We start from the raw sequence: 25,482 nt of genomic DNA, 5'->3' as shown, positions 1-25,482 counted from the left end.
CCAGGACATCATTCTAAGACAGGCCAAGTCAGTATTGCACAATACATTTATTTTTAGTTAGAATTTTGGTATGTAAAAAACATGAGGTCACTTCAGAGCCTTCTCCAGGCTGAACAGCCCCAGCTCTTTCAGCCTGTATGTCTAGCCTCATATTTAAAATGCAATGTGAATATCCAATATAGAAATATAAGACAATATCTTGTAGCACCAGATTGCAACAGCTTTGCCTAGAAACTGATAACATGCAAGCCAAACAAAGCTCCCATCTCCACAGGTCCTTTTGTGCAATGGCTGTTTTGCTATTAGAAGTGTTTCGGTGTCTCCAGTGCAAATGGGAGTGAGCCCTACATGATGCAAATGCTGTACAAAGGAAGCTGTATTCATTGATAAGTTTTAAAAGAAGAACTAATTGAGAAATGAACACTGAAGGCCCATTCTAACAGACTCCTACCTATACATAGAGGAAGAAAAATAAAATGTGCTGAATCAGAGTCTGTTTCAAATTCCAAACGAATATTGTGACCATCACAGTATAGGAGAAAAAATATCCCAAATCAATTACCAGCCCATAGTCAGAAGAGCATGAAGCATTTTCAAAACAGGCAATCAGTGAGAATGAAGGATGACCTCTGTCTATTCCTAGTAGCCATGCATTAAAACTATGGTGTTGGTGTGTACAAATACTCTCAGTGAGTGCTTTATGCCAATACGTTATGAATACAAATGGCTGGAGGAGGCCAAATAACTGTAAATGTTAACAAGCAGCAGTTGCCCTTTAAAACAACTCAGGATAAATGCAGAAAAGGCAGAAGCATAGCATAACAAATTACTTGTATGCAGAGCTGGCATTGACCATCTGTTAACCTATGCTGCATCACTCTTCCAGGTTGACTACAGTGCCATGCATCGGCAAGGCTCTCCACCTTCCCTTGCAGTAATAATGAAGTCAACATCAGGACGTGTAAGGAAACACAGCAATGCAATCTCTGACATCCTTTGATTTAGAAATTCAGAACTCAATATAATTGTGACCAAAGTACAATGTAAACACTAGAAAAACTGATTGCAATCTAAGTCACAAACCACTTTTGCACTCTGCAATTTTAATTGCTGCTTGATTTCATGGCTGTTGTACTTGCTGCCCTGGGAAATAGCTACACTTTTTTCTTCTCCTTTTCATTCCCTTGACAATTTGATAGTTTCTTTGCCAGAAGGCACACACTATTTTATGCTGTCACACAGCTTCTGCGAGAACTGTTCCTCAGAAAAATATGTCGAGCATTTTGTTTCATAGATTTTCAGGTTCCTTTGCAGTGAAAAAGAGTCTTAAGACTCTCTGTCCCCCTTTTTGCAAACATCTATTCGTAACTCACCGGCAGATTTACACAGAGGACCCCAGGATGTTCTGTGGGTAGCGACGATTTCACCGGTTTTCAGGGATCGAGCTGTATGGCATCTCTGCAACAATCAATTCAGCAAGTCATATGGCTGACTAATGGATAACACAAAACCTTTTGGAGAGTATGTGAAAGCCCAGTGCTATTCTGACCCACAGAAGTTTGTGTTTCTTAATGTTATGATTTACTGGCTTCAGTGAAACAAAGCAAAGTTCAAAGGAAATGGCATTAGGGAAACTGGTTTAAAATCTGCAGTTAAATACACTGGAAGACATGGCTGTGAACAGATTTCTCATGGACAGTCTCTTTCTTTTTGTTAACTCTCTGTTTTAGAGAAACCTTACAGGGGAATAAAGCTTCTCACTCTGTCTATGTGTACAACACACAGCACACTCCTCTTCTGCACACCTTGGCAGCGCCATTCAGTTTGTTTGCTGTCCTGTAAGACACAATCTAAAGGCCTGTACTGGGAACAGTAAACTGCTGAAGTTATTCAGAAGATACTCTGGCTTTCCCAGAAGTACATATAAATACGGAGAAACATAAGAAAGCAAGGAAATGCAAGGGTGTCTCACCAAGCTTGACTGCACAAGAATGTCTCATCAGTGTTACCAGCCTAGTTACCCTGACACACCTCTATAATCCACTGCCCGCAAGTGTCCATAGCCAGGCCAGCCCACCAAAAAATACCCTTGTAGGTGTAACTTTGGTCTATCCTTGAACAGCTTTCCCATTCAGACAGATCCACAGCTAGACAATACGCTCATGCAGCTGTTCCCTGTGTCAGTGTTTCCTTGGTTCCTGCTGGTGGTGAAGCAGCCTTGTTCCACCAAGTGTATGGGTGGTGGTAGCACAGCTGTCTTCTTCCCAAAGTCATGTCTCCTACTCATTTCTTACTACTGTACTCCCTAATCTTTTAGAGCATCTTACTCTCTTCTCCAAGGAATAAAGTGTGAATAAGAAGATAACACAGAACAAGTAAGTCTGTTACGCAACTCAAACCCAAGCAGCTAAACTGCTCTATCAGTAAACCTACCAGCTCCTAGAAATGCAACTGTTTGATTCCTCACTGAAGCAATGCCAGCCCATTCATATCCTGTCCTGCCCATTCCTCTTCTTCCCCTGCCTCTCACCTTCTTCCACATTCTTCCTCAGCTCTGCAGATCACTGCTTGTGCAACCGTTCCGTGAACCTGGGGAGGGATCCAGCTCCCCAGAGTGGGGCATAGCCTGGGGGTTGCTCATGCACTGATACTTGATGCCCTAAATCATCTGGAGCCATCTTTCCATCTATCAGATTTCTCAACCCTACTTATTTTATTTTTATCTTTTTTTTTTAAATATTGGGAAAGCTTTATAGCTTGAGGAAGGAAACTAGTATCTTCAGCTTGCCTTTTTTAATCTTTTAGGAAGAGATCATTTATTTTATAATGAGCTTAAGCTGAGTTATTTAGAGTAGAGGAAGGTGTTAAACAATGGAGGAGTATCAAACTCTTAATGAAAACATCCTCAGTGGGAGAAAAAGAAAAAAAAAGAAACAGGAAAGTTGGCAGACAGGAGGGAAAACTCCTTTGTAAAGGGCATAAAGGGGAAGAAAAAAATAAAAAGGGAGGAAAAAAGCTATCAGCAAAGCCTGATTATTATTATTTCATTTTCATGGTAGCAACACATTTTTAGATTAAGCAGTGTGTAGTCTTCATGCAGAATTAAAAGGAAACAATGCTTTGAAGCACTGGAGGAAGACGATTAGCAAGTGAAATTTTTATGAAAACATTGTTTGATCTACTACTCATAAAAGCAGTAGAGTTTTTAAAAGCCCTGTTAAAACCTATTAGATTCACAGCCTTAGAAACTTAATGCCGTGGAGCTTCCTCTCCTGGCACCTAAACCCTGACCTGGAGGAACAAATCTCAAGGGGAAGAAGAAAGGACAGAAAGGCATTCCAAATCCATTTGCTTAGACATTCTCACTGAAACTGCCAATATGGGTGGTAACTTTTTGTGACATGCCTATGTGATCTGACACATTTTTGAACAGCCTCTCTCGCAGTAACTTCTGCTCATTGCCTTCCAGCCACCCTAGGATGAGGTGAAAGGTTCAGTCCCCAAGTCCCCCAGCCTTTTAACACCCATTGCTGTGCACAATCCACGCTTCTAACTACAAGGATTTGAAATAGAAAGAAAGGGAGACACTTCCATATGGCTGTAGTTCTTCCCCATTCCTCCCTGCTTTAGTGGAGGATGAAGGAGATATTTTAAACCCAGTTTGGAAACACGATTCCTTCAGCTACACAGAAGGACCACACAAGGCACACCAGAGAATAACAGCACATAGCAAAACCCTTACTGTCCTGCAGGTGCTTCCCCGGGTCTCCATGCAGATACGAATTTTGCAGTGTAAGTAAACTACAGAGTTGTTGACAAAGGAAAAAATCTTCATCTTAAACTGTGCTTTGCTTGAATTTCCATTCTCTAGAAGCGTGGTGTATGTATTTGGAATAGGACAGCTGAAAAGGAGGAGAAAATTACACATAGCAGCTATAGAAGTAACAGAATGGCCAGGGTTGGAAGGGACCTCAAGGATCATGAATCTCCAACACCCCTGCCACATGCAAGGCCACCAACCTCCCCATTTAATACTAGACCAGGCTGCCCAGGGCCCCATCCAACCTGGCCTTGAACACCTCCAGGGACGGGGCATCCACAGCCTCTCTGGGCAGCCTGTTCCAGCACCTCACCACTCTCTCTGTAAAGAACTTGAGTCATGTTGTGGATATAGTGTAGGAAGGATAAGGAACTATTGCTGCTTTACTATCACAGACAGCAAATAGAATAGGAGATACGAGAGGTAGTGTGGGGATGGAAAAGAAGAGAAAGAGTGCCAGAGAGCACTTAAGTTGGCTTCACCAAACACAAAGTGAAACCAACAACTTATTAATAGGAATACTTTTTGTTGCTAAGAAGAATGACTATCCTGAGTTTTCAGATGGAAAGTGAGCATAGGGAACATGATGTCAAGGTGAATTGAGGGATCCAGACTCGAACAAGCATTCTCCTTTACCAGAGGCTGCATTAATATTGTCTGTGTCAATCAACCTACACCTTCAGTGATGAGAGTTACATAAGATCTTGTTAATATCTCAATCATAGAGATATGGGTAAAGCACACATTTCAAATATTCCTTCACTGTTGCCCATGAAAATCACCTATTCCTTCTCGTCAAAGGTACAACGCCTTTACAAAACTATAGGGAAGATAACCAAACTCTAAAAATGACCACATTGCACTTTAAAAAAAGTTCTCTTCATACTTTGTTCTAATGTTTGACCAGTTGAACATTAAGGGATAGTGCATATGAATGAAGAAAACATGCAGAAAAGATATTTTAAATAAAACACATTTACAGTCAACGCCACTGGAAGATTCAAGGCAGGGCACATATTATTTCCAAGTGACATTTGCTGTACCTGTTCTTGATAAAAGCAAACGAGAGGGGATCCACTGAATTGTTGGTTGGAGTTGCCCAGCAGTCAGTGAGGACCACTTTCAGCTTGCTGTCATCTCTCTGAATCCCCACTTCAATCAGGACATCATCACTGGCAGAGATACTGAAATTTTTTGGTACTGGGGAGTTTCCAATAAATAACTGCATTTCTGTTCTGAAGCGTCCAGATCCATGTAAATCCTCAAAAATAGTGTAAATTCTGAAACAACAATTTGACTTTTTTTTGAAGACCACAAGTTTGACTGCTTCAGTGAGGCATAAAATGGTGTCTCAAACTCTTGTGCATTTAAGCAGTGAAAAGTTAACTGCAATCTAGGATACTAGGGAAATGTTCAAGAGAAAAGGGGAAAGATGCATCAAGTTTTCTGCTGGAGTGTTAGGAAGCACGGAAATGCAAGAGGAAGAACTGCAGGTGTAGAATGTCATGGCAATACAAATAGAGCAGATAGATATTTGAGTAGTCTTGGAGGGCTACAAGACTATGATCTGTCTTAAAGGCCCAAATAAGAACAGTAAAAGCTTAGCACAGAAGATAAGAGACGAAAAGAAACAAATTTGAACAGCATGTGAAAGACATCAGAAAATTAGACAGCTTAGAGAGAAGGGGCTGGAGAAGGATTTGCACAAAGGGAGAACATGGATCAGCAGAGCAAAGCTTGAACTTCTGCTTTTGCTGGGAGCATAAACAGTAGATTTGATTCCATGTTAGTATGCTACTACAACTTATAGCTACATGTGATTACCCAGGAAGGCAAAGGGCAGGAATCCTATCTCCCAGAGATGCACCAGTAGCTCCCAAAATTTTATTTTCATCTATGGTTTGGCCAGATAATGGTCATGAGCATACCAGCATTTCAAAGCACAGATACTCCTTACCCTTCTGCAGTGTATCCAGAGGAAGTCAAGAGATTGTTTTGAAACACACAGTGAATAGGACTAGCAACTTTTAAGTGGTGGATTACTCCCTGAGCAGAATCATCATTCCGTAGCATGGTTTTCACTATGGTGTTAGTCACATTCTGGAACACAGAAAAGAAGAAAGCATAACTTGATCACTGCTCCACAAGGCAATTTCTGTACATGCAATTTGGCATGGTCTGAGCAAAAAATTTGTTTTGGGATCTATAGAGGCATCTCCAGCTTCTAATTACTGGGAGGAACTGAGGTGTTTTCTAAGTATGATACTGAAATTTCTCTTAAGAAAGAAGAAGATTCTGGCAGCTGCAGAGGAAGCCCAGAGAGGTAGAAAAAGGGGATTTTGGGTTGGAGAGGCTCTTGAGCTTTCCTGCTGAACCCCAGAGATGCTCTTCTCTTTCTTGCTTGCCCTCTGCCCCAATCACATGGGCAACTTTCTACTCACATTAAAGTGTTTTCTTTTTCCAAAGACATTTCTTTGCCCAACACTTCAGCAATGAACAGAGTGTACCCCTAGATGGGCAACTGCCATTGCCCGTTACAGAGAGGGAAAGTGAGTGCTCTGGGTCTTCTTGGCTTTCACAAGCTCAGGGGACTTACGGTCTCAACTTCAGTGCCACATTCGCTCCAGCCAGCCTGCAGCACAGCATGAGTGCCATTGCTGATGCTCACGTTGCAAAGAGGCTCCCCCAGGTACAGAGAGGATTCAGGGATGGATTCCTGAAGTAAAAATCCCTTTTGGATGGCAAGAATGGTCTTCTCAATTTCACAGAACACTGTCACTGCATCTTTGATGGAAACCTCCTGGGCAGGCTTAATGAGGGGGGCAGGAGATGCTCGAGGAGGAACATTGGAAGCTGACTCAGAACCCGTGGTAAGAAGAGGTAGCGTCACACTGGAGAATGGGGTGTCCTCCAGAGCTTTGTTTTGAGTAGCAGATAAGTTCAATGAAGCAATGGAGGAAATATAAGTTGAAGTCTCCAAAGATGCCACAGGTAAAACTGCACTGGGTACAGGCTTCCTGTCCACCACAATTCCCTCCTGGCTTGTAGGAAATGCTGAAGAGTAACAAAAATAAAGGTACTAAAGTAATTTACAGATTCAGATTGATTTGATAACATAAAAGCAAACCTATTTGAGGAAATTCGTAGTTACTGGCAGAAAGATAGGAAATACAGAAGTAGCTATATTTTTAACCAGCTATACATACTGCCACAGCTATGGTCTTTTTTTTTTTTTTATTTTAAAAGAAATAACCCGTGAAATACGTAAAGCACTTGTGAGAAAAGCCAAAGTGTTTTATCTCACGAGAGCTACAATAACTGGTATGCTTGAGCAAAGCACATATACACAGTTTTTGGATGATCAGGACTTGCAGGAGATCCTCAATTGCAAGCGTCTGAGCAAGTGTTCGAATCTTTTTGCCTAGTTCCATGGCACACCTCTGGCTGTAGAGTATAAAAAGGAGCAGAATTTGTTTAAAATTCTGGTCCCCTTTTGAGCAGTTTTATCCAATAAATATTATACTGAGTGCTTTGGAAACACCATTTATGAGGGACATGCAGGACAAACTTTATGCAGCAGGTCCATCTTGCATACATTTGCCTGGAGAGATACAGTTGGCAGTTAACGAAGACACTAGTTGGAATCTGTTAGGATTCTAGGAAGAGGGCAAGTAGGGGAAAAGGAAAAGCAGAGATTAAGATCAGCATGTATGTCAAACACACTGCTTTTAGCACAGACTCTGGGGTTACCCTGTGGCATTTTGCTACCAGAAACAAACTTTGTGTCTGACTTAGAATCAGAGAATGGTATGAGTTGGAAGGGACCCTTAAAGGCCATCTGGTCCAACTCACCTGCAATGAACAGGGACACCTACAGCTACATCAGGTTGCTCAGAACCCTGTCCAGCCTGACCTTGGATGTCTTTCAGGATGAGGCATCCACCACCTTTCAGGGCAACCTGTGCCAGTACTGCACCAAAAGACTTAGAGATCACCTATATAATAAACTTAGTTTGCAGTGGAACAGGATGTGTCTTGTTGCACAAAAATTCTCTTAAGCAGTTTTTAATTGGCTGCAAATGCAAATAACATTTTTTTTCCCAAACAACATAGATGTACATATATGCACACATCCTCTGGAGCTTTCCAGTTTTCAGGGTGCCCCAAATTGAAAAGTTGTGGATTTGAATGTAGCTGAATTTGAAGTTTGTGCTCTTTCCAAGCTGAATTTCCCAAAAGCTCGTTATCATAATAAATGTGATGGTTAAACAAAACAGAGCAAAAGTTGGTATCAGCTCACAGATCCTTGTGACTTCTTCAGCCAATGAGTAGCTTATCACTTTGGTTACAAAAACAAGCACAAATTACGGAAGAAGCCTAAAAGGATTTAGAAGCTCAAAAACTGATTATATGTCAGCTAACAAATGATTCAAGGAAAGATAGAAGAAGCTAGATGAATCAACTAATACAAAACAGTCATTTGTCATACTGTACTAACTTTTCATCCCTGAGGCAATACAGAGGTCACACTGTGCAACTTCTTTCTACTACCTTTTCTGCCCTTCTCTGTTACTGCCAATGGAAATAACATACTTCTAATGGCAAAAATGAGAAAACAGAACTAATAGAAGACTCTCACAAAGATAGCATTAAAAATTAATATAATCAAATAAGAGATTATTGCAGTCAGAAATACATAAACTCCACTTCAAGTCTTTCCTCATTAGCATGCATACAACAAATCAAATTCAACCTTGGCAAAAGTTCAGGGCCTGTGACAAGAATAACCAACAGACAGTGCTCAGAGTTCAGTTAGCCATTAGATAATAAGAAAAAATTGCCTGCACAGTTTCTTCCGGGTCTTTCTGGATGCACATCAGCAAATCCATCATTGCAACTGCAGTGGTAAAATCCAAGTGTGTTATAACATGATGCATCTGGGGAGCAGTCATCTTCTTTGCTCTTGCACTCATCATAATCTGTTGGGTATATTTAAGCAAAAGGCAAAGGTGAAGAGTGTATAAATGGAAACGTGGTATTTCTGAAGCAGGTTCAAGGGGTAGGCACCCCACAAAGCACTACAATGAGTTAGCCACAATCTTAGAAATTAACCTGAGGTGCAACTTCCCAGATTCACCGTTGCAAGGATAACAGGCAACAGGAGTATACAGAACAGGCCATGTACTTGCTTTTGATGTCATTTTGCCTGAGATTTTAATTGGCAGCGTGTAACAATAACATTTGGACAAACTTGTCACATTCAGGATATATAATTTGATATTGTTTTCAGAGATGACACATCAGTTTGTGGAACAGGATTCAACAGTAGTTAGTCAGGAGACTACTGCTTATTGTTACTTAGATCTCAAAGAAAAAAAGATTCAACAATAAGCCATTGTACTCATCTTGACAAACTGTTTACTTTTGTCTGAACTCTGGCCCGCAGGTGAGCAAAGGAAATGCATACTCCCAGTCCAGGAATTTTCCTTTTCATTTATTTGTGCCTTGGATTTCTATCTTATTCAAAATTATCAGTGCAAGGCAGAGAGTAATGTGTTTCCTAATAATTTTAAATTAAGTTAACTATGTCTGTGTACAATGACACGTTTCCATGGTGGCTAATAAAACCCTCAGTTTGTTACAGTTTCTAATAACTCCGTATCTTCTTCTCTATAAAATTTATTGCTAGCTAGAGACAAAGAGACGAGTTTGTTCTGATCAGGTGAACCTCTCTTCTTATCTTTTGATGTTTTCTGATAAAGCTTATTGGATGGATAAGTAGAAGCAATATAAAACAGAGAATGGTTTCTCATCCATTTGTTTTACAGATATTTTCACCTAAAAAAAAAACCAACATAATAATAATAGGCTTTACGATCTTTCTAGTTCTGAAGAACAATTGGGCTATAAGCAGCTCCTTACCATTTATGAAGAGACTGTTCTTGTCAACTTTGAAATAGGAGCTGTGTTCAATTGCATCATGAAAAGCGGTGATGATGTAGTAGATATCCACATCTTCTGCAATCAGTAAATGGAAACTTACCACAGTGCTCCCATTAGTAATATCAGTTATCAACACTTTAATCAGACCAGCATCCATCTGCTGAAGGACATCAAGGGGCAGTGATTTATGTACCTAGAATGAAAACCAAGTACACAATTTTAATGTGTAGATAGAATTTTAATGAGTAGATAGAAGCAATTATATGTTAGGCATTGTACATTTCCCAGAAAAGAATATTACGCATTATGAGTGCTTCATACTCTGGAGGGAAACAGCATCAAAAATTACTTTTTGCTTTATAATATTTTCACTCTATAGTAGCTGAAGGATAGGGCATATATTTAACTGTGAGCATTAAAGAAGTGATTAAGATACTTCATCTGTCATTTGGCATGACTCCTTGCAAAGGCCTCTGATAACAGCAGGGGAGAGAAGAAATTGCAGGAATGCAGAATCATAAAATCACTTAGGTTGGAAAAACCTGTAAGATCAAGTCCAGTCATCACAAAACACTACCTACCCCACCACTAAACCACATTCCTAAGCAACATATCTACATATATCTTAAGTACCTTCAGGAATGGGAACTCCATCACTTCACTGGGCAGCTCTTTCCAATGCCTCACCACTCTTTCTGTGAAGACATTCTTCCTGACATCCAATTTAAGCCTCTCCTGATACAACTTGAGGCCATTTACTCAGGTGACAGGTGATAGGATGCAAGAATAGAAACTGACAGCCAGCTCGCTACCATCTCCTTGCAGATGATTGTAGAGAGTGGTGAGGTCTCTGCTCAAAATCCTCCACGCTGAAAAGCCACAGTTCCCTCAGCCATTTCTCATATGTCATTTTCTCATCCCTTTACCAGATTCACTGCTCTTCTCTGAACATGTTCCAACAAATCAGTGGCCTTCTTGTAGTGATGGGTCCAAAAGTGAGCACACTGTTTGAGGTGCAGTGTCAGTGGTGCTGCACAAGGGGACAATCATTTCCCTAGTCCTGCTGGCCACACAATTTCTGATACAGTGCAGGATGCCATTGGCCTTCTTGGCCACCTGGGCTCACTGCTGACTCATGTTCAGATGGCTGTTGACCAGTGCCCTGGGACATTTGCTGTCAGGCAGCTTCCCCAAGGCCATGCTTCAAGGGGTTTTCATGACCCAAGTGTAGCACACAACATTTAGCCTTCTTGAACACCATACAAGGTGGATCACAAATCCTCCCTGAGCATCCAAGAGCCAGGCTAAGGAATGGCTCCACAACACTTTGAATGGGAACAGTCTCCCTCAAAGCATCACAGTGCTAAGCCTTGGCTGAGCTGAGGGCATCCTGGAGAAGTCAGTGAAGTTTACGGTATTGTATACAGTCAGCTTGCAACTCACTAGCAGCCAAAGAGAGAAAACATCACCTGTGCCAAAACACACTGAGCCTCAGCTGTGGGCAGCCTGGAAGCAGCCTTGAGAGTATGCTAGAGAGCAGGACAGTCAGCTTTCTGCAGGACAGTACCACATAGCTCTGCTTGAAGTTTTACATCTGTTGGGCTACTCAGCTTCTCCATCTCCCGTTCAGAGAATAGAAATTAGAGAGTTGAAGAGACTGGAGATGTAGATTTGACCTCCTTTTCCAGTCTTCATAGAATCGTCAAGGTTGGAAAAGGCCTCTCAATCATCTAGTCCACCAATGTCTCCACCATGCCCACTAACCATGTCCCTCAGTGACAGATCCACATGATCCTTGAATACTTCCACCACTCCCTGGGCAGCCTGTTTCAGTGCCTCACCATTTTTTCTGAAAAGAAATTCTTCCTAATATCCAACCTGAACTGCCCCTTTAGGTACCTATGCAGGGCAGCCATCCACAGGAACATCTCCTGCATTAGAGTGGCAATAGGACAAGTCTGTCAGGCACGCATAGGAGCCCAGGGACACACAGCAATTTTGGCATTTGCAGCACCATTGCCCTCCATCTCCAGGCTCAGCACCAGTCAGAGGAAGAGCAGACACAGGCCAGATGGCATTGTCTAGCAGGACCAACCCAAGATGAGACAGAAGGCTGATAATAAGAGTACAGCTGTAAAGAGCACATGGAGAAAACATTTTACACAGAAGGACAAACTTGTCTCAGAGAAACTGGAAAACATCCACAAGTTCTCCCTTAATTGTTTTAATCTGATTGCCCATGCACACGAGACTGAACAGGACTCCCTACCTGCAGAGGTCCTCCAAGGGGACACAGAGAACACGCACACAGAGGCTTGCACACCTGTCTGGCATCCAACCACATCACACACGGAGTGCAGTGCACACCTGAAGGCCAGGTGTGGCACAGGGTAGGCACAGGCTGCGCGGTACCACCCATCAACACTGTGACTTTTCCATTAGGTCTAGGAGATGCTCACTGATCCCCTCTGTTTCATAACATCTTTTCCCCACACGTCTGGAAAGTCTTACTGCATCCTTTCACACTTACAACTAAAAGATGCAGCAAAAGAAAGAGTGGGCCATCAATTCCAAGCCTGAATCAGGTGATCCTGAGCTGTCAGTATTATAATCACGCTTAGAAACTGCCAACAGAAGTGTAACAGTAAACTGGCAGCTCACATCCCTGCTCTACTTTAAGACCATCTCTTCAGGATACAACAGGCACTTCCTTCCCTTGCTCAGCTTCCTAGAGCATTAAGGAGGTGGGTGGGGACTGTGCTGTGATCACCTCCAACCCCTTCTTCCTCTATACATCTCCTGCAGGAAATATCTGCAGCAGAAGGGCTGGAGCTCAGCCACGAGGTCAGACAAAGCTGGTGTCAACGGAGCAATGCTCAGGGCATAGGCCGTGACTGCTGCCAGAGAAAGCCTAGGGAGAGTCAACGGGGCAGCTGTGGGAGCTGACAAGAGAACTGTCAGAATCCTCATTTCTCTCACACCTGTGCACATAGCCCATGTGTGGGTTTTTTGTTTGTTTGTTTGTTTGTTTCCTGGATTGTCCCAGGTGACAACTCCATGTATCAAGGCAGATGTATCTGTCCACTATGTATTATCCAGCCAAGCAGACCAGGCTCTGCAGCCCTTTTTTGAGTTGCTGGAATTAATTGCATTGTATGGAGCAAACCCTCTGCTTGCACCCACAAAATGGTTCCCACATACCAATTAGTCCTATGCAACAAAGTTTGCAGTGCCCCATAGGGGGTGTGCAGTTAGAGCTGGGAGAAAGCAAGGGGCAACCTCACTGGGAAAGCCTGGGGAGCCCCAAAACCCCTGTTCTCCTAGGCCACTGTGCTTCAGGACACAGTCCCTTCTCCCTTTCTGCCCTTTCACAACAATTTCATAGAATCATTAAGGTTGGAAAGAACTCTAAGATCTCCCAGCCCAACCACCAGCTTACCTCCACCATGCCCACTGCCCATATCCCTCGGTGCCACATCCACACAGCTCTTGAACACCTCCAGGGACGGTGATTCCACCACCTCCCTGGGAAGCCTGTGCCACTGCCTCACCTCTTTCTGAGGAGAAATTGCTGCCAATATCCATGCTGAATGGTTGGTGGTAAGCTCTAAGTTTTTGTCTTTTAATCTTTTTTTTTTTTTTTTCCCTGAGCTTCTGGACACTTGCTGATTTCAGAGAGAACTCTTAATTCATTCACAATTTCACCTCTATTTCCTTCTCAGCTTTCTCCTCAAGTTTTCGGGTTTTTTTGGTGCTTCCCTGTGACTTAGGTTTGGGATGTTTGGTTGGTTGCTTGCTTTTTGTTCGTTTGTTTGTTTGTTTCTGCCCTTATCCACATTTTTCGTTACTGAGGACTCAGAGCTCAAAAAGCATCACTGTGATATTCATCTGTACTTACATTTTGCCACTAGGTGACACTGCAAAACCCTTTATTCAGAAGACTGCAGGACTTCACTACAGGTACCACACCCTGGGCTACCAACATAATGGTTGATGAAGCAGGGCTTGAAAAGACTGAAAAGACAGAACTTTTTAGAAGAAACCTCCATTTTTCTCACTAGAAAAACGAAATATCTTGTATCTGTTGTTGCTACTATTTCTGTAGCCCACACAAAACACAGCAGCACCATAGGTGTGCCAGAAGAGACCCCCAGGAGAGCAAGGCAACACCAGTAGAACAAATGCCAGCACCAAGGGAAGGAAATGACCCTAATAAAATAAGACAACTACACTCTAATTGTGTAGATGCCTTAATCCCTGTATCAAATTTCATGCCACACTCAGATAGCTTTGAATGCAATTATTTTAAGTGCATTAAGCTACATAAAATGAAGGCTGTGTCAGTTCCAAATGAGAGGTCACCTTCACAAGGCATTGCCAGTTATTAGTTTCCCACTGTGTGTCAGACAGTATTTAAGACACTAGAATTCAAACCAAGCTTTTGCATTCAGGATTTAATACACATCAGTGAGCGCATTCTCAATTCAGACTTTTTGTATTCCTCATTCATTTTCTTGAGGGCAAGCCCTAGTTCTCATGATTTTCCTCCTGGCTGTAGCAAAGAAGACTAAAGCACTTTCTTACCCTTAGCTATATTGTTCTTCAGGTGCAGTACAAGTAGGATTATGGAGCTGGTCTGGACAATGACAGTGCAAATTGTCACATCGAGTTATTACCTTGCTTTCATCTACACATTATTTAAGGAACAGCATTTCTTTTCGCTGTGCTGCCAGTTTAACCACGTGGCATTTAAGTGCTAGGGCAGCTCTACGCAGAAGACCATTACACACATTAAGGCTTATAAATCCTCTCAATTGTAGATGGTAACTCCAAAGAGGTTTAAGTAAAATCTTCAGCAAAATTTATTTAACTGGGATTTGAGAATGCTTTCAAATCTCTGAAACTTTCCCTTCCTACTTTAAAAGAATCTATTTCTGGCCCTTGTAATCTGGACAAGAAATATGCTGACCTTTTTTTTCCTGAACTTCTCTTACTTTGATGTCAAACAACATTTGTAATAAAACACTCATGGCAGGTTTTGACAAAGTTCATAGAATCACAGCATCACTAAGGTTGGAAAAGACCACTAAGATCACCTAGTTCAATCATCAGCCCATCTCCACTATGCCCACTAACCTTGTCCCTCAGTGTCACATCCACACAGTTCTTGAACTCCACCACCTCTCTGGGCAGCCTTTTCAGTATCTTACCACTCCTTCTGAGAAGAAATCCTTCCTAATATCCAACCTGAATCTCCTCTGAGGTTGTTAGAGCTATAGACAGTGGCTCAGGGGTAGATGGAATCATCACTAACGTAGCTCACCTGTGGTTGGTCCACAGAATTGGAGTGCTAGAAAAAGGAGAGGGTGCCTTATAATCACAAGTATTCTTTTTCCAACTGGAACTTTGAGAACTGGGTAAAACCCACACAAAACCTACTCTGTTTCCTTTATATAATCACGTTACAAATTCTCTCCATACCAACTTGGATCCATGACTTGCTGAGTTAAGGAATGTGAATGAGCAGCTCACAAAGAAAATACATTCATTTTAGCCCTTTTTAATAACGTGCTATTGCAAAATAGCCTCAGGCAGCGAGTGATGCTAAATGGAAGTGAGGTTAGCGGCGAGCTGCTCCCTCTTCACTTTGCTAATCACATCCCTTTCGCTCTGTGGCTGCTTTTCTGATGTGACAGCTTGGAGCTGAAACAACACAGAGAAAGCTGTGATGTGCTAACACATCCAGAAAAGTGCAAACCAGTAACAACCAGTGGGAAACCTATATGATATCTGAGAAAACACCATGCACAAATAAACAGAGCGCACATTTTCCTTCTTAGAGTGTTCTCCAACTTCGTGTTGGCCTGACCTCTGCCTGACTACCAAGAGTTGCCAGTGAGTGTCCTGCAGACAGCTATGTTTGCTGTCAGACTGTAGCTCTGACCACAGCGAGAGGCTGAGGAGACCTTTGCAGTGTTTGAAGAGGCAAACAATGGTCAGTATCTATCATCTATCTATCATCACAGCTTCAGCCCTCTGAAAAAAGGAGAAAGAAGGCAATAAAGCAGCCCAGCATAACCAGAGGTTTTCCAAGCAGATGTGTTTGAGCAAACATCAGCAGGAACACACTTCTGATAAAATTAACCAAGAAATGATAAGAGCAGTGCTGTCAGAGGCAATACCCAGGCATTAAGAGTGTGCTGAAGGAGGAACTGACATGGCTGTGTGCTTTGATGTCCTGTGCTCTAATTAGAGGCAAGGGCAGAGGTGACTTCACAAGAAACCACACCCTTTGCAGATACAGGGCTACAACAAAGGATGATTGGAAGGAATGTCAGCCTGTGACAAAGGGTAATAATGATCACAACGTTCATTAATACAGTAATGCACATGGCAAGGTTAATGCAGCACTGTGCAAATATTCATTAACATTTCAGTGTATCCCTGGAGGAAATAAATAAACCTGTATAACCAGACACAGGAAGCAGAGGAAACAGAGTCTCCAGAGAATCCCAATTCCTTGTCTCAGCCTAAAACACTGCTGCAGGCTCACTCAATGGGAGTCAGATCTCATAGGTGCATTGAGGGATGCTTATGTGGCATATACCCTTCATGAGAAAAAGATTACGCACGTGGTGACCAATAGAAGGTCACATTCTTCTTAGCCACTTACTTCATCAACAAAGAGCTGTGCAAAGTTTTGATATTCCTCACTGCTTGCATTGCTAAAGCCCGGTGAGTATTTCACATTTGTTATCCGCACCACTCCATTAAGTTTCTGAACAGCTGCAGAGTAAAAAAGAAGACAATTGTATTACATATTCCATGGTTTGTTGACAGTCCCAAGCCTGGCCACATGAGTACACACAACTGCCAAAGACCAGCTATCTAAAACATAGCCTTAACACAGGTGTCTAGTAGCAGGGTCTACTTTTTCTGGCTTCTGGATGCCTCTCAAGAAGGACAGACTTCCCATATGAGCTGGAGCTGTCAGCTCTACCTGACATGCTCTGGGCCTTCTGGAATGTTTCTCTATGGCAGTGCTTGGGCACTGAACTTCTCTTCCAACCTCAGTTCCTATCTCAACTCTCTCTATTTGTAACGGGAACACACCAGCCCCTCTAGAGGGCAAACCTTTCCAAGTCCTTTCCTCCAGCCTCACAGGAAGGCTTGCCAGCTGCCTGGGATTAGACTTCGACGTTTTAGACAGTGTAAAATAAAATTAATCCAACAGAGTAAACATTTCTCTGAAGCTGTGTGTGCTGAATCACATTAAAACTGTCTCAAATATTTTAAGTCATTTTTTGATATCACTGGTTTTGGCATTGTTAGCACAGACACTGAAGGTGATCACAGGCAGAAGAGAAAGCATTTCTGAAGACATGATTCATAACTCTAGCATCCTTTTATTAGCTGACCAGACAAGCTGACTGATATCACCCAATCCCATGACCATTGCCACCCAATTACCTTCACAGTGCCTTCAATCTGCTAACAAATCACTCTTAGATTTAGTAAGTTCTAACACAATAATGTCATTTATGAATATGGGATAGTTTTCACCAAAGACTCCAAAAATGCAACCATCTAGCTAAGGATTCACCTTAAAATTCTTTCTGAATCAAGTTACCAGTTTTACTTTCTTTTGTACCATCTTGCTTTCCTCCCTACATATTTCTGTCCTGATTTCAAGAGTGCATATGACATTAATTTCCAACCCTGATACTGTCAGACTCCTACAATGAGCTTTACTCTCCATATTAACTGATTTTTCTGAAGGAACAATAATGGAAAAGCAGGGCTCTGCATAGACTGTATGGATCACACTGCATCAAAGTCAGTCCTAGTCCTACTGGATACAATCTTTTGAGCTGGGACAAGCGCTGGAAGAAAATAAATTGTCATCAAGTGAAGTATTACAGAGGAGAGGAAAGGCATGCCTCCTTAAAGAAGCCACAAAAATAGGGTTCCTTTGTCCCAATATACTGCTGATCCCCAAGGGAACCCTTACAACCACCACCACCACCACAAGCAAGATCAAAGACTTGGGGTTTGCCTTCTGCTGTGGATTGTGCTGCACTGTAAGCATAGGTATTTCATAGGTATTTAGGAGATAAACCACTTTTATCTGGTAGAGAGAAGGAAGAATGTTCTGAACAATTTTCAAATGGCTATATACAGATGTATATACATATATGTATACATATACATATATATATAGGTGTTTAAAGGACATGAACAGACTATCAAAGGTTGGCTATTAATCTTCCAGGTCAGAGACATTGCCACAAGGAGGAGCTCTATGTTAAACTTCATCAAATGTGGGGCTTTGCCCTGTCAATTTCCCACATCCAGCTGGTGAGACACCCCTGTGTTGTTCCTCTTGTTCCCCAGGAACAAGAAAGAAAGAAAAACTAAAAGGCTTAAGCAGTAAATGGAGCTTTTCAATTGAGGTCAATATGTTGAATTCAAAATTATTCTTTCCCCCATTTGTCCAGCAAGCTCCCAAACAAGTTACATGCCTGGCTCTGTTCCTTGGTCTTGCCGATTCTGGGCAACAAAGGATACAACATGAGTGAAGGCAAGAGAAGAAAAGAGACACTGGCATGGCTGCTATGGCTGCTGTCCAGGACAGCAGGATGGGGTATGTGGACTCTGTGGCACCTGTGATCAGGACTGATGATGTGCTGGTGGCACAAGAGAAGTTAGAGAAGTAGCAGAGCTGGCTCCGCATGGCCAAAAAACAGAGTTTCCAAGGAGAAAAGAACACAGAGAAACCAGAAGTGGGTCTGGGTCAATGGAGGCCTTCAGGAACAGGAAATTGTAGGGGAGGGAAAAGAACAGAGGAGTGTGGTTTGGGGTCAGGGAGATGTGGAAGGCATGATGGAAAGAACAAGGATAAGCTGAAACAAAACATAAATAGGTACCAGTAGCTAATGCACTAAAAAAAAAAATATTTTCAGTGACAAGTAGCATCCCCTTGGAAAAAAAAAAAAAAAAGCCTAATTTAAGGATCAAATCTGACTTCTAACTTTGAAATATGATTCAGCTCCAGTCAGCAGAAAACCCCTCTAAAAAGAGGCACTACATCTACCCAAAGCCAAGCAGATGAGGCCCTCCCTACAAGTCCAGTTACTCTCAATTACAGCTTTTGAAAAAATGGTTCATAGGTTGTCACACAGCTCCTGGAAATCCCATGGAAGATTTGCAGAGCTCTGCTTAGTCTATGCTCCATGAAGGGTAACAGGAGGGCAGTGCTGTGCCAGCCTAGGTCTCTGAGATAACTGTGGGCTGCTGCTATAGAGCAAGTAGTGGCAGAGGAAGTAGTATATATTTCCATGAGCCACACTTAGAACACTGTGTGATTTGCTCCATCTGCTTTGGGAAGAGGAAGTGTAACATCGATAAAGCTATCACTTGAAAGTGAAATTATTATGACATATCAATTTAGAAAAGAAGTGCCAGTTCCTGCAAGGAAATAATTCTGACATAGACAAACTAATTTCAGCCACCTTCACCCCAGATCACTGAGACAGTTGTGCATCTTTCTGGACTCTGGGTGAAGTTTTCCTTCTCATGCAGTCATACTGCCATGCATGCATGCCCAGCTGAATGCATACTCACTGTGGTCCATGGCTGGGCTTGGCATTGATCTGGGAGGCAAGGAGAAGCCTGGCAGAGCTGGTGACCCCAGGACTGTGGTGTGATTCTCAGCCCAAGAGCTGTTTTTTCTTCCTGTCTGTGTGTGTGTATTGAGAGTGGCACTGAGAATGGAAGCTCCTGCATCCCCTGTGGCTGACAGAGCTGTGATGGGGCCATCTTGAGAGTGGACTTGAGGCTCTTCAAAAGCTGCATGACTTCCAGAGATACCCAAGACTGTTTGGTTTGATAACATTGGCAATGGAGAACTACGTTGCTCTTGCTCGTCTGTGCCAATGGATGCATTTGTGAGAGTGGCCACTTGCTGCGATGTACAAGCGGAAGACTCAGCCAATGAGCTCTGCTGTGATGGACTCGTGGTGGTCTGCTGCTCTGCCGTCACAGATGTGGGGTTATTGTCTCTGGCCATGTGTGGAGTCAGGCTTTTATTCCAAGAGGCTGGAGGAGTGCTGGTGGTAGAATGGTGAGGGGGTGTTTGCCTCTCACCCAGTGGCAGTACAGCAAGGTGGTGTGCGATGTTGCTCATCTCAGAGCCTGCAGTGATGGTGGGGAAGGCAGAGGTTGCAGAGCTTGCTTCAGGAGCAAGCTGTGTGCTGCTTGCTACTTCGAAGGCTGTTCTTTCAGTCAGAGGGCTCACTATCTCACCTGCAACACAACAGATGTAGCATTGGAACCTCAAACCAGACAAGGAGGCATCAGAGCATGATGGGCTCTGATTGGGCTGAAACCCACACAGCCACATGCAATAGCTTTACAGAAACATTGGATATTTCATAAATGCATTGTAGCCCATGTGATTTTTGTGGCATTGAGCCTGTTTACCTGCATACAGAAAAAAAAAAGCAGATATGAGTCCTGAATCTCCTCTGGTTAGTAGGCCATGGGTCAATGCAAGGGAAGAAATTAGCCACAGATATACCAAAATAATATTTATCTGCAGTCGGTCTTTAGGCTAATCAAGGAAAAGTTGAGAGAGACTACATGCAAAGATGCAAGATGCAAAGGCAGCTCCAAAACAAATACCTCGTATTTTATTATGGTGGCCCATGCAGAGGAGGATGTTGTGGAAAAGGCAGTACAGGCTGAACCTTCCTGCCAATATCCCATTACATGTTGTTGCCATGTGACAGATAGCAGCAAGAGTCTGACATGGAAGGGCATATGAAGCAAAGGTGTGTCACTAAATTCCTCTATGCAGAAAAAATGGCACCCACCGGCATTCATTGATGCTTACTGACCAAACAGTAAATGTGAGCACAGTGAGGGTCGGTGGTGAGTTTCAGCAGTAGTGACAGTGACAGTGCGTCATCTCTGCTGGTTCACACTGTTATGAGTGCAACATGTGGGCTCTTGTTAATTGCTGGCAAAAATGAGAGCTAATGTCAATGACTGTGTTGACAAATAGTGTTCTGTAGCTGAGAATTTGCTCTATCAAATAGTGTTATTGTGCTCTTTGTGTATGTTGTAATTTCTTGGAAATAAATAGGAGGCATTACTTTCAGAACAACCAATGTGTGAGGCCTACTTTCACGTATAGGGAGGTTCTTCTTTGGCCAGAGACTCCAAAGGTGCATCTCTATATATTTTGTGAGCTATATAAACAGTTGCAATAAAAGCACAGGTAGAAAATTATAACTTATTTCAACTTTCCATGGCAAAGGGAAATGACATGGTCGTCTTTTGCTCACCCTCACAGTTTCTTCCAGGCCGGGATGGATTGGTGTCCATGGTTGTCTTGCATTTGCAGAGGTATGAGCCCATCAGATTGATACAATGTGCAAACATGGAGCAGTCATTGTCCGTGGGAGAAGCACATTCATCCCAGTCTGTAAGATAAAAATGAGAAGATCAGTCAGACAGCCCCCTATCTGCATTGAGCTAGAAATCATCACAAGAAGTCCTTTATTCAGTATTTGAACTTAAGAATGTGATCTGTCATTTGCCTCACAGACAAGCTCTAAGTGATGCAGAACACTAACGGCGTTGTTGTCCTGTCACATAAAAATCAACCTTTGTCCTTGTACACTTAAAAATATTTTCTCCAGGTACTGATTTTTTTCAGACTTTTTTTGTTGTTCTGGAATTAACACTTACTTGTAGTGAGAAAAATTCTGTGTGTTTGTACCAGGGCTATCTCATAAATACACAGTACTGTGTAGCATGCCTCCATTAGTAATGGATAGTTCTGTTACCACTAGCTATCATGAGCTAGAATAGTAAATAGGGACTGAATCCAAATAATTTTCTGCTTCAAATAAAAGGTAAATGCAAACAATAAGCACTCTTCATCTCTTAACAGAGGAAGTGCTAGGGGAAAAAAACTCTTTTTATAAATAATTTATTTTCACAGGTAACACTAAACAGATGTGATTCCCTCTGGGACAGTCTCAGAAAAAAACATCCTAGCTCATCAAGGCATCCATATGCTATAAGAGTGTTCCTTAAGTCTAATTTCCACCACTGTGAATGCATTAAAGATGCTTCTTCCATAGGGTCACAGATCAGTTTTATGGCTGAGTGTCTTCACTCCTGAAGAATTTTGCTCTGGAGTCTCATACTACCACTTGCACACTGTTCCAGTACACAGGCAAAGGATGAGTTAACGCTTTGCATATGAACAATCCCAATGAATTCCATGTGAACACTCCCTGTGTGCACTCACTTGTGCATATACATTCACTGCCTTTGAGCAGAGAGTGAAGGAAAGCGGAAAACTAGTCTGAGTGCCGTGTCTTGGGTTAAATAATTTTGATCAGAGGCTCGAAAATTGTTCTGAACAATGTGTTATTGTAAGTGCTTGTTCTGCAAACATGCAGAGATTAGTCACTGCGATTAATTCTCAGAAACAAAGGAAAGCCCCAGTTTAGAAAGAGAAAGCACAGAGCATGTGTGCATGCACATACAGGCATGCATCTCTTTGCTTGCACGCAGGCTTCCCCTTTCCTCCCAGTTAATATTTCAGTTCTTTTCCCCTTCTTCCTCATTAGATAATTGGTATATCCATGATTGTTTCCATTAGGTAATTCCATGTGACTGTGGTCAGCATCTGGCTATTAATTTACAGCCTGAGCCACTCAGGGGGAATGCAAGAGCATGCAGGACTGACTCAAATACCAGCAGTAGAAGTGCTCTCCCTCATGACTTATTGTGCCATGAGGTAAATGTGACTCCTGATGGCTTCAGACACCACCAGAGAGATGCTCAAATGCTAATGCCAAGTAAGTCACATTCACTGGCTCCACTGGCGCTAGAGTTTTCTTTCCTATTACCTAGTAGGGCTTTTTAAGCAAACTTCACTTCTGAAACCACATTCAATTATACATCAGGCCAAACACTGATATTGTCTCCTCTGTCCTCCATAGTGCTAGCACATGAACTTGTACACACACACACACACACACAGACACACAGAGATTTCCTGCACCTGCCATATTGTTTCACTTCTCTAGGAATTGGCTCCTGGTGCTACCCAGGACATGATACTGCTATATTGACCTTGGGCCTGACTCCACACGTCTCCTTCTCTTTCCTTGTCATGCCTCATGCAACAGACAGCCTCTTCAGTGTTTCAATTAATCTTGGCAGGAAGTTTCATAATTATATGAGACTACAAAGAGGGATGCAACTGCTCCACTCCCTGAAGTTGTGCTGTCCCTCCTGACTTTTCATCTTTGCGGCTCCAAAGCAAACTACCTGTTCTGCCACTGTCGCTAAGCCAAGCACACTAGCCTACTGGTGGCCAGGCTCCACAGAGGTCCAGGTGGCATTGCTCTACATATGTAAGAGGAACTGTGTGGTCTTACTACCAGAGGGCACACTCCAGTATTCTCAGGGGTAAGGAAATGATACAGCCGTGAGATCTTCCAATATCTCCTTGGAGATCTTCAGCAGCCGCTTGGACATGGCACAGGGCACCCTGCTCTGGGTATCCCTGTTGGAGCAGGGGATGGGCCAGGTAGACCCAGAGGTCCTTTCCAACCTCAGCCATAGTGTGATTCTATGTTTTCTTCAAGCACTGCACTTTTTGGTCTTATTTTCCACATTTGACTTTAAGAAACTCATGTCAAACAAGTGCTTCTTTGGGCAGAGCTAGGAAATAGACACCTTTACTGTAGTTCTAGGGAGGATAAAGGAGGAGTGGAGAATTTGGCTGCACTCATGGATTAGAGTGCTGCTACTGGAAGCCATCTAGCTTTCTGCAGTTAAAAAACATCCCCAAAATATTGCCTTCTTCTTCACTCTTGCACGCTCCCCAGGACACACAGACTCTGTGTGCAGCCAGGAGAATATCAATAATATTTGTAAGGGATGTTGGCACACATTGCATCTTGCAATTCAGTTCCTGCTGGTGCTGTGGTATTTGTAGGCTTCAGGTGCAGTTTCTCTTCTGTTTTTTCCTGTCATCCATATGCTCTGCAACTCCAAAGGGAGTTTTCCCTAATCACAGCAAATAAGCTTTTAAGTGCTCAGTGCACCAAGAGAGAAGAATAGCCCATTCTGTTGACTTTGGCAACTCTTTGAGCTCTGGCTGGCTCTGCCAGCTGGGAAACCTAAAGCCAGAAATGAGTCCTTTGTAGATAAAAATGGTGATTACTGAAGATCAAACAAAGGCCCAATTTAACTAAATTCCGTATGTGTTTCTTCAGTCCTATTCACTGAGAGGACATTTGGGAATTTCTTCAGCTAGATTTCCTAAACCCTGGCCCAAGTTCAGCTCCACAGCCTTGAAGTGCGAAACTGTCTAGGGGGCATGAGTATCTAAAGGCTACAAATACTCCAAGTAATCCTGTCCTCACTTCAGAGCAAGAAAGATATGGCAAACTTCCCACAGCTGACAGAAGGGAGAGGAGAGGAAAATCAGTGGGGAAACAATGGAATCCTCTGCTCCTTAAGGACTGTGGAGGGCAGTGGTGCCTACAGGTACCTGAGGACAGCCCATGCTCCCTCTTGTCTTCCCCTCCAACAAACCATGATTAGCTCTGTACACTTTGTCTCCCTATTTTTCAGGAAGAATGCTGATGATGCTGCACACAATCAAAATATCAAACACTGTTCTGCTATTAAAACAATAATAATTTAAAAATTACCTTCTACTGTAGAGTTCTGCTGATCCACCAAAAGTACGGAGCCATTGTACAAGTATGAAAGCATTGGGGCAAAGGTGGAGGCATTAACTGGAAACCCAGGATCCTGCACTGCAATTCTGAGTCTCACAATGATGCTCCCAGCTCGCAGGGATTCAATCTGCACTTTCAGTTTCCCAGATTCGTATAAAGCAGAAATGTTGGGTGGAAAGGAATTCCCAATCTGAATTGAGTTAGAGAAGCATTGGCAATTAGAAACTCAGCAGCAATAGCTGCTTTTTAAAACTGAGCTATGGTGGTACCATTTCTAAAGACTTACATTCCTAAACATTAGTAGAAAGTGTGGTAAAAAGAAAAGTTTCAAAGTGTTTCAGTTATTATTTAGGTGCATAGGAGTGTGTCTCTCCTTGATGCACTCTTGAAAATGAAATACATCTTACCTCTTATCTTACAAACCAAACTCTTTTCTGGTTCACATAAGCAGAATTCCTTCTGCCCCAAGTAATCATGCTTTACAAGGTAAGCTTGCATGCATTACACCCTTCAAATTAGCTCTGCAGGTCACACAAGCTCTCGTGTCCCAAGACTCTCCTATATCCAGCTACATAGGAAATGAGAGAGAGCTCCTAGGAGCTGGAATTTGGTGATTTTGGCATCTGGCAGCTACAGTCCCTCAGGCAATATTCAGGTAGACTTTGGCACTTAGCACAGGCCAGGGGCTGTTCCCAGTAAGCAGTCTAAATGTGACCACCGTATACTAGAAGACCCAACTGCAAGATGTAGGCTGAGTGTGTGCTTGAGCTTTTTATTCCTATCTCCAGCTCAAAGCATGCCTTTGAATGTGCAAAGTAGCACTATAAATCAACCCAGCTTCAGGCCCATTCAGCCAGTTTGCTCAAAAAAAAATCCTACAAACAAGCTATTTAAGTGATCCTCATTCAAATCTGGGCAAAGATACAAAAAAAAAAAAAAAAA

At 42.6% G+C, this 25,482-nt stretch overlaps 1 protein-coding gene across 1 annotated transcript in view; it reads right to left on the bottom strand.

Moving 5' to 3' along the window:
• Positions 1-1,326: 1,326 nt before the first annotated feature.
• Positions 1,327-25,482, bottom strand: part of LOC100548733 (uromodulin-like 1) — a 36,078-nt gene continuing 11,922 nt past the window's right edge. The window contains exons 2-12 of the mRNA XM_031556331.1: positions 24,511-24,730; positions 21,112-21,249; positions 19,388-20,068; positions 16,437-16,549; positions 9,743-9,956; positions 8,662-8,799; positions 6,417-6,874; positions 5,778-5,920; positions 4,864-5,100; positions 3,743-3,902; positions 1,327-1,458 (exon numbers count right to left, since the gene is read on the bottom strand). Coding sequence (XP_031412191.1) covers positions 1,327-1,458; positions 3,743-3,902; positions 4,864-5,100; positions 5,778-5,920; positions 6,417-6,874; positions 8,662-8,799; positions 9,743-9,956; positions 16,437-16,549; positions 19,388-20,068; positions 21,112-21,249; positions 24,511-24,730 — 2,634 coding nt within the window. The remainder of the gene's footprint in view (positions 1,459-3,742; positions 3,903-4,863; positions 5,101-5,777; positions 5,921-6,416; positions 6,875-8,661; positions 8,800-9,742; positions 9,957-16,436; positions 16,550-19,387; positions 20,069-21,111; positions 21,250-24,510; positions 24,731-25,482) is intronic.

Source organism: Meleagris gallopavo, chromosome 1, assembly GCF_000146605.3.
Source record: "Meleagris gallopavo isolate NT-WF06-2002-E0010 breed Aviagen turkey brand Nicholas breeding stock chromosome 1, Turkey_5.1, whole genome shotgun sequence".
NCBI lineage: Eukaryota > Metazoa > Chordata > Aves > Galliformes > Phasianidae > Meleagris > Meleagris gallopavo.
This window is presented reverse-complemented; position numbering and strand designations above follow the sequence as displayed.